This window comes from Zootoca vivipara, chromosome 2, assembly GCF_965207765.1.
Source record: "Zootoca vivipara chromosome 2, rZooViv2.hap1.1, whole genome shotgun sequence".
NCBI lineage: Eukaryota > Metazoa > Chordata > Lepidosauria > Squamata > Lacertidae > Zootoca > Zootoca vivipara.
The window spans coordinates 116113881-116123126 of record NC_142584.1 but is presented as its reverse complement, the minus strand read 5'-3'; the positions used below and the strand labels follow the sequence as shown (position 1 = coordinate 116123126).

Genomic DNA, 9246 nt, shown 5'->3' with positions numbered 1-9246 from the left:
TAGGCTAGAACTGAGGTAGAAGCCCTTTTCACACTCCAGACACTGATAAGGTTTCTCCCCGGTATGAATTCTCTGATGGGAAATAAGGTGTGGCCTGTGTCGGAAGCTCTTCCCACATTCAGTGCATTGATACGGTTTCTCTCCTGTGTGAATTCTTCCATGAGAAGTGAGGTTCCTCTTCCGAGTAAAGCTCTTCCCACACTCTGAGCACTGATACGGTTTCTCTCCCGTGTGAGTTCTCTGATGAGAAGTAAGGCGAGAACCGTGATGGAAGCTCTTCCCACATTCCAAACATTTATATGTGTCACAGATGGGGTGTTGGCTACTCCCGAGTAAGCACTCCACACATCCTCTGGATTTTCATAGTTTTATTGTGCATGCTATATACAGTGGTGAGATGTCTCAAATCATGTCTGCTCTGCATGGGGCAGAAGCCCACAATGGCGTCTTGTGGGCTCTGACCCCCCTTTTAAGACTCCAAACGCCCCTCCTCCTTGCTCTATGGGTCCTCCGTGGTCCCAAACCAGGCTCCTGAGGTGCCGTTCCCTCTCCTCCCTCCTTTCCAGCCCCTGCTGAAGCTAGCTCCTCCCCTGCTTCCCTGCTGCCAACCTGGAGCTGAGCCACCAGGACTCTGCAGAGCCCTGGACCCGTCTTAACCCTTCCTGTTCCTGATTTGAACTCCCAGACTTGCTGCTGCTCTCCCATCTGACGGAAGTAAGCAGAGTGGGCTGCTCTCTGCAAGCCCTCTCTCTTACATCCACCCCCCCTCCAGGCTCCCCCCCCCTTTCTGAGGCCTGGTTTGCCTGGTCTGATGTCTGTAAAGAGGGCTGGAAGCCTGACAGGTCTTCCTCCTCTGTAGTGTGTGTAAAATCCTGTTCCCAGTCGGTGCTGGGTGGCTGGTCCGTGTAGTTCCTTCCATTGTCATCCTCCTCCTCCCTCTGGAAAATTGCTTCCGATTCCCGGAGGGCTCCTTGGGTCTGCGTCTCCCCTGCTCCCCACCTGGGATCGCCCTCCCCCTCTGTGTTCCCTGTGCTACTGACGTGTGGTGGTTTGGGTCTGTGGGAGAAAGGAGCGTGCAGTTCCAGTGTGCGGTCCTCCCCTTGCATGGTGTGCGTGGTTGCCTCCGCGTTTTGGGAAGCAGGAGTGCCCTGCCTGGCCATCAGACATTTTAACCCCCCCTCCCCCCACCGGGAGCCCGGGCTCGCTGTGGCACTGTAGACCTCCTCCTCTTCCTTTCTTTCTGGAACCTCTTGGCTGCCTTCTCCCTCCACCCTTCTGTCTAGTGTCTTTTGTGTGATTTCCTCCCCCTTCCTCCTGTCAGCGTCTTGTGTTGGATGTGTGTCACGTCCTCTGAACCTTGGGCTTTCCCTAAAGTGTGAGAGCAAAGACCTGTGACCCACGGGATGGACCTTTCTCGCTGTAGGTACTTCCCCCCTGAAGGTGACAGGGTTGATCTGTGTCAGAACCTTGAAGGGCCCCAGCCTTCTGGGTGCCAGCTTCTTCCCCCTTCCCCCCATGGGAAGGCCTTCTGACCACAGCCAGACCCTGTCCCCTCCGTGGAAGACCTTCTCCAGTCCCCCGTGATGGTCTGCCCCCTCCTTGTAAGCCTCATTGCTCCTTGCCACGTCTCCATCCAGTTGTTGGTGTACTGTTTCCCTCCTCTCACCCCATGCCTCAATAGGTGGTCCCCCAATCTCCCCCTCCCCCTGCTCTGGGAAGGCTCTGGGGTTTCGCCCAAGACTGGCCTTACTGGGTGTGAGCCTCGTGAAGACATGTACTGCATGCCCCTCCGTGGGGTTGTCATGATATTGCCTGAGAATCTTCCCTCTGAGGGAGTCCTGGGGCATATACCGGGCATCATTGCTAAAGAGTAACCCCTCTTTCTCTGCAAGCTCTTCCCCTGCCCCTTCTCCCTCCCTCAAGTCCCTCCGTATGTTCTGGGTAAAAGTGTCCTCTTTGGTGAGTTGGCTCAGTTTCTCTTCCTGCATCCCCGCCTCTGCGTCGTTCCATCCGCCTGGGGAGCTGATGTGGTGCGATCCTGAGGATTCTCCTTCTTTCCTGCAGTGCTCCTTGCCGTCTGCATCTCCAAAGGTGAGATCTCCCCGGCGCTGGCTGCCCACAGGGTCATTGTCCATTAATTCCAAAGCTAGCACTTCTGCGTGCTTGTTCACTGTCATCTTCCGAGAGGGGGTCTGTTGCGTGACCTCACCCTCCTGCAATTCCCGGCCGCCTACGGTCAAGACGCTCATGGGCAGCTCCCTTGGGAAAAGGGGAATCTGATTCTGCCTAGCAAAGTCCACCGATAGGAAATCATTGCTGCTGCCCCTGCAGAGAAGCCCAACTGTCTCCTGGGTCTGGCCTCTTGGCAGCTGCAGACTTACTTCCATCTCTTTCTCCCCTCCTGATCTGGCATCCAGGCTTGTGTCTGTGCCTGCCTGCTCTCGCCATTCCTTCCTCTGGGGGCAGTGTTCCACCCAGTGGCTGGGTGCATTGTAAAGGCATCTCCCGCCTTTCTCTTCCCTCTGTTTTCCCGCGTCAGCGTTTGAAAGTACCCGCGCGCGGGCTTTGTCCCTCTGCATCACATCTGGCTGGAGGGGTCTGTGCTGAGCTGTAGCTGCCTTCCAGGGACTGTATGGGAGCTTGTGGCCGCTGCCTTTCCCCTCCGTCTGTCCCCTCTGCCCGGACTCGCCTCTCAGCCTCCTGCACTTCCACACCACCATGCCTCTCAGCCTTAGAGCCAGCTTGTGCTGAGGGTCGCCCTACAAAGTGCTGGCCCGTCCCGAGTGTCCTCTCTGCTTGTCCAGCCTCCACTCCTCCGGCTTGGCTGTGTTCAGAGCTGCTCGGTTCACTAAGCCTGGCTTCCCATGTGCCCGGGTGCCTACATGGTGCTTGAGCCGTTCCATAGTTGCAGGGTGCTGGCTGCAGCTTGCTCTCTGCTACACCCCTCACGCATGCCAATCCTCCCTTGGCATCTCTCTCTTCTGCTTTAGATGCTGCCAACTTCATGCCGGCTGCTACATTTGCAGCCCTCTTCCCTCGGGGTAGCCATCAAGAGATTGTGGGCTTGCTGTCACAGATGGGGTGTTGGCTACTCCCGAGTAAGCACTCCACACATCCTCTGGATTTTCATAGTTTTATTGTGCATGCTATATACAGTGGTGAGATGTCTCAAATCATGTCTGCTCTGCATGGGGCAGAAGCCCACAATGGCGTCTTGTGGGCTCTGACCCCCCTTTTAAGACTCCAAACGCCCCTCCTCCTTGCTCTATGGGTCCTCCGTGGTCCCAAACCAGGCTCCTGAGGTGCCGTTCCCTCTCCTCCCTCCTTTCCAGCCCCTGCTGAAGCTAGCTCCTCCCCTGCTTCCCTGCTACCAACCTGGAGCTGAGCCACCAGGACTCTGCAGAGCCCTGGACCCGTCTTAACCCTTCCTGTTCCTGATTTGAACTCCCAGACTTGCTGCTGCTCTCCCATCTGACGGAAGTAAGCAGAGTGGGCTGCTCTCTGCAAGCCCTCTCTCTTACAATATGGTTCCTCCCCTGTGTGGATTATCTGATGGGAAGTAAGGTGCAAAACATGACAGAACTTCTTTCCACAAGCCCAGCACTTACAGAGTTTCTCCCCTGCCTGAATACTCTGGTGAGAAGTGAGACTTCTCTTCCTTGTGAAACTCTTCCCACATGCCAAACATTTATACGGCTTCTCCCCTGTGTGGATTCTCTGATGGGAAGTAAGGTAAGAACTGCGACTGAAGTCCTTTCCACATTCCAAGCATTTGTATGGTTTCTCTCCTGTGTGGATTCTCTGATGATGAATGAGAGTGATCTTCTGTTTGAAGCTCTTTCCGCATTCCAAGCACTGATACGGATTTTCCCCGGTGTGAATTCTTTGATGGCGAATGAGGGTTATTTTCTGCCTGAAGCTCTTTCCACATTCCAAGCACTGATACGGTTTCTCCCCGGTGTGGATTCTTTGATAGGGAATAATGGCAGGACTCTGGCGGAAGTTCTTTCTGCGGCAATTAGAGCCTGAGGAAGAAATGGGAGTCTCAAATCAATGAACAAGTTCAATCAATGCTTGTGATAAAGGAGATCATAGAATCATAGAGTTGGAAGAGACCACAAGGGCCATCCAGTCCAACCCCCTGCCAAGCAGGAAACACCATCAAAGCATTCTTGACATATGGCTGTCAAGCCTCTGCTTAAAGACCTCCAAAGAAGGAGACTCCACCACACTCCTTGGTAGCAAATTCCACTGCCGAACAGCTCTTACTGTCAGGAAGTTCTTCCTAATGTTTAGGTGGAATCTTCTTTCTTGTAGTTTGAATCCATTGCTCCGTGTCCGCTTCTCTGGAGCAGCAGAAAACAACCTTTCTCCCTCCTCTATATGACATCCTTTTATATATTTGAACATGGCTATCATATCACCCCTTAACCTTCTCTTCTCCAGGCTAAACATACCCAGCTCCCTAAGCCGTTCCTCATAAGGCATTGTTTCCAGGCCTTTGACCATTTTAGTTGCCCTCCTCTGGACACGTTCCAGCTTGTCAGTATCCTTCTTGAACTGTGGTGCCCAGAACTGGACACACTATTCCAGGTGAGGTCTGACCAGAGCAGAATACAGTGGTACTATTACTTCCCTTGATCTAGGTCAGGCATCCCCAAACTGCGGCCCTCCAGATGTTTTGGCCTACAACTCCCATGATCCTTAGCTAACAGGACCAGTGGTCGGGGAAGATGGGAATTGTAGTCCAAAACATCTGGAGGGCCAAAGTTTGGGGGTGCCTGATCTAGATGCTATATTCTTATTGATGCAATACTCCTATTGATCTCAACGCAGTTCACAGAATAAAATACAGGATAAAAACAAGCAAAGCCCTTTACCGAGAGAGGCAATGATCTCTTCCATGACTTCTCTATGCAGCACTTTCTGGTGAGAATCCAGCACAGCCCACTCTTCATTTGAGAAATGCACAGCGATGTCTTCAAAGGACACCGGACTCTAAAAGAGAAAGAAAACAGTTTCCTCTTTAACATAAACATTATCTACCAGCAAAATCCAGATGGCTAGTCAAGGAAAGGAGGCTGGTAGCTCATATGGGATGGCTGCATCTTCCTGGGGTTGGACTAAATGAGCTTTGGAGTCCCTTCCAACTCCATAATTCTGTGATGCTATTATCACCTGTCGGACGTAAACTGTCTTGAGTGGCTTCCCCAGTTCCTAGTGGGCAGCTTTGGCAGGAAGGAGGAATTCTTTGCACCCATGCAGGTAAGGAGGGGAAAGACACACCCTGACAGCCCCTAGACTCTCTTCCCAGTGGTCCATCTACGTACCTGGCCAGGTGTCACAACAGCCGTTTCCCCTCCAGCACCAAGAAGAGATGGCGGAGTAGATATTGCCGGCATTATTCCATTCCACAAGAAGATCCCTGATATCAGGACAAAAAAATCCATTGATTTTGTAGTAAGGTTTAAGGCTTACTGGGAAATGATATATAATGAAATGACAAGAATGTTTAAAACAACAGAAAACCAGAAGCTTTTCTCTTGGGAATTATAGGGACAGAGCTACCTAAACTGTATTGAAATTTATTCATGTATGCGACTCCAGAGGCAAGAATTTTACTTGCCCCAAATTGGAAAGAAGCAGAAGTCCCAGAAAAGGAAGAATGGATACATAAACTTATGGAATATGCAGAAATGGAGAAACTTACTGGAAGAATAAGAAATCAAGATAACAAACTTTTTATTTTAAAAAAATGGCATTGGTTTATTGAATATTTGGAGATAAATTTGTTTGTTGTTTAGTCGTGTCCGACTCTTCGTGACCCCATGGACCAGAGCACGCCAGGCACTCCTGTCTTCCACTGCCTCCCGCAGTATGGTCAAATGGAGATAAATTGTAAAGAGATTAAAAACATTGGCAGGATTACTGAAATAAAAGTATATATTTAAAGAAGATGAATAAATGAGCAAATTAAGTTAATAAGGATATGCAGAAGATATTAAAAAATAAATTTAAGGAACCGTAGAAAGAGGGAAAAGGAAATCAAGTTTTGAAATGTCAAATGATTGTAAAATCATTGAAATGTATAAATTTGAAAGTATAAATAATTAAATAAAAAACTCATCGGTCAGTAGCAAAAAAATTTCTCGGAGGTTAAGTGACACATATCTTAAGTACACCTTGACATTACAAAATGTCTCACATAACTTTTATAATGTGGACATTCGTGTGCATTTTATATTTCAGTTCTATTAAAAATAAACCTATTGTTTAATTACACGAAAGTGTCCTGCCTCCCTAAGATTCAGCAGAACCTAAAACCATTAATTCCTTGCATAAACAATAAAGAGGAGGTTAATCTTTACCCAGCAAGGAGGCCCTTCTGTCTTCCTCCTGGGCTGTCCCCCGTCTCAGCGAATGCTCTCCACTGTCCAAGAGAGTCTTCTCTGCCTCGTGGAAATCGTTGGTCCCTTCTGACAACATACCATTTACCTGAAACAGCAAGGAAGATCAAAAGAGGGATTGGGGTTAAGAAACAGAAAAGGGATTTGGACAAACTCACAAAGGGAATTGCCTTATCAACATGCGCTCTACTGACCACTTTATTTATAGTGGGGATAATTGACCACTTTATTTATAGTGTGGGGGGTATTTTTATTTGGAAAAAACAAAAACAGAACGAGCTGGGCAATTAATAAAATCAATTAAGCATATCTTCCCTGGAATTCTTAGCCCTATAATTAAATTTTCTCACCTGCTGCTCTTCCTGCTTCTTCTCCTCTGCCTGGCTCAGGAGGAAACCTTCGGCCAGGGCCACCGCCTGGGAACTGGTCTCTGCTCCACATTCCCTCACCCAGCTCTCCATCTCCGGGGGGAGGACAGCCAGGAACTGCTCCAGGATCACCAGGTCCAGGATCTGAGATTTTGTGTGAAGTTCTGGCTTCAGCCACTCACGGCAGAGATGGTGGAGTCGGCTGCAAATCTCTCGGGGTCCCTTGGCCTCTGTGTAGTGGAATTGCCTGAACTGCTGCTGCTGCACATTTAGGCTAAGGTTGTCCTCTTCCCTCAATCTTTTCTCCATGATTTCCCCCCAGAATCCCTCACTGCTCCCAGTCTTGGTGGTTTGGGGACCCCTTCCTGCTTCAGGTTCAGCTGAATCTTCTTTTTCCATCATTAATCTATGTTGCTGGAATGCCCCCAAAGGACTCAAAGGGACTTGTCCATTTATTGCTACTTTTCTCCCAGGGCAAAGACCAATGTGACTGGAGGTGCTTCCAAGTCCTGCAAATCCAACACACAGTTCCGTTAGCAACTTATTACTCTTAGTCTCAGGGTGGTGGGTTTGAGCCCCACGTTGGACAAAAGAACCCTGCACTGCAGAGGGTTGGACTAGATGGCTTTCGGGGTGCCTTCAAATTCTGTAAGTCTGTGATTCCACAGTGCACATCAAAGAGGCTTCCCAACTTCTTGGAAGAGAGAAAGAAGCTTGGCTTTCGGGTGTGGGTATTGTAGGGAGGGGGCACCCAGGTGAATCAACTGCCAAGGGTGCCAACTAGAATAAAATATTGGGGTGTGGGCAGGTGAGCCCCACCCCGAATAATCAATCAACTGACACAATTTGAATGGCAATGCCGGAGGGGGGGGGAAACATTCTGACAGTAAAAGCTGTTTGACCGTGGAACGGTCTCCCTCAGGAGGTGGTGGACTCTCCTTCCTTGGAGGTTTTTAAAGCAGAGGTCGGATGGCCACCTGCCATGGATCATAGAATCATAGAATCATAGAGTTGGAAGAGACCACAAGGGCCATCCAGTCCAACCCCCTGCCAAGCAGGAAACACCATCAAAGCATTCTTGACATATGGCTGTCAAGCCTCTGCTTAAAGACCTCCAAAGAAGAAGACTCCACAACACTCCTTGGTAGCAAATTCCACTGCCAAACAGCTCTTACTGTCAGGAAGTTCTTCCTAATGTCTAGGTGGAATCTTCTTTCTTGTAGTTTGAATACATTGCTCCGTGTCCGCTTCTTTGGAGCAGCAGAAAACAACCTTTCACCCTCCTCTATATGACATCCTTTTATATATGCTTTAGCTGAGTTTATTCCTGCATTTAAGGGGGTTGGACTAGATGACCCCTGGGTCCCTTTCCATGCCTACAATTCTATGAAATATTTTATTGGGGGAGCCAAAGGGACCTGGGCCCCCTAGGCGTCACCAGCCCTTTCCTGCTCCTCTCCTCCCCCCAATAAACTAGGACTCACTTCTTCTCCCTCTCCATTCAGCGCCTGCCCAGCGTTGGGGGTGTGCCCATCTCCCCACCCAGGGGGTCTCCTCTCCTGCCCCCTCTTCTCCCTGCCCCCCTTCCTGTGCACCCTCCTCCCTGCAGCCCTGGGGCTCCCCTGCACCCAGATGCGGGAGCTCACCAAGTCCCCGAAGCACCTCGGGCAGAGGCAGAAAAAGCCGCTGGAAGGACCAGGCATGCGCATTGGCTTGGCAGGAGGGAAGAGCGTTGCCTCCGGAGGACCCCCTTCCTCGATACATTCACGTCCTCTCTAGGAAACGAAGGCGGCCTCGTTTTAACTCTTCAGAAGCCGATGCGCAGGGTTTAATTCGAATGGAGAGAGATCTCCCTCTAGAAATAATAAAACGCATATGTGTGTCGAAACAAAATATAAATAAAAAAATTCCTACCAGTAGCACCTTAGAGACCAACTAAGTAACTAGTATATGTGTGTGTGTGTTGTTGTTTTTTCTCTGGGATACACACACACACAAATTATTATATTATAATATTTTGTGCGTATTATTATATCTATTGTCTTTCTTCTCTTTTTTCTTCCTTCCTTTGCATTCCTCTCTTTAGTTTTGTTCTTTCTTTTTCTTTCTTTCTTTTCGATGTCATTTTTTCTAGTTACATTTTTCTAGTTCCAGTTGTTGTTGTTGTTGTTGTTGTTGTTGTTGTTGTTGTTGTTGTTGTTTTCTTCCTGCATCTAGTGCAGGGCTTCCCCAAACTTGGGTCTCCTCCAGCTGTTTGCTGGACTACAACTCCCACCGTCCCTAACTAGAGGGACCAGCGGTCAGGGATGATGGGAACTGTAGTCCGAAAACAGCTGGGAGGCCCAAGTTTGGGAAATCCTCCTCTATTGGGAGCGAATGACATCAACTCTGTGCTGTCAAAAGGGCTTTTGTCTCCCTTGGGATCTTCCAACATCCCTAAATGGGCCAGCAATCACTGCCACTAGTTCAGG

The 9246-nt window shown here is 49.5% G+C and overlaps 1 protein-coding gene across 1 annotated transcript; it reads right to left on the bottom strand.

Annotated features, from left to right (window-relative positions):
- Positions 1-3119: 3119 nt before the first annotated feature.
- On the bottom strand, positions 3120-8858 carry LOC132591335 (uncharacterized). The gene is made up of 6 exons (XM_060269595.2): positions 8422-8858; positions 6758-7284; positions 6369-6495; positions 5331-5425; positions 4881-4998; positions 3120-4025 (listed from the first exon to the last, which is right to left on the bottom strand). Exons 1-6 carry the CDS (start codon positions 8537-8539, stop codon positions 3169-3171), a joined length of 1842 nt encoding a protein of 613 aa, XP_060125578.1. The 5' UTR covers positions 8540-8858; the 3' UTR covers positions 3120-3168.
- Positions 8859-9246: the final 388 nt, after the last annotated feature.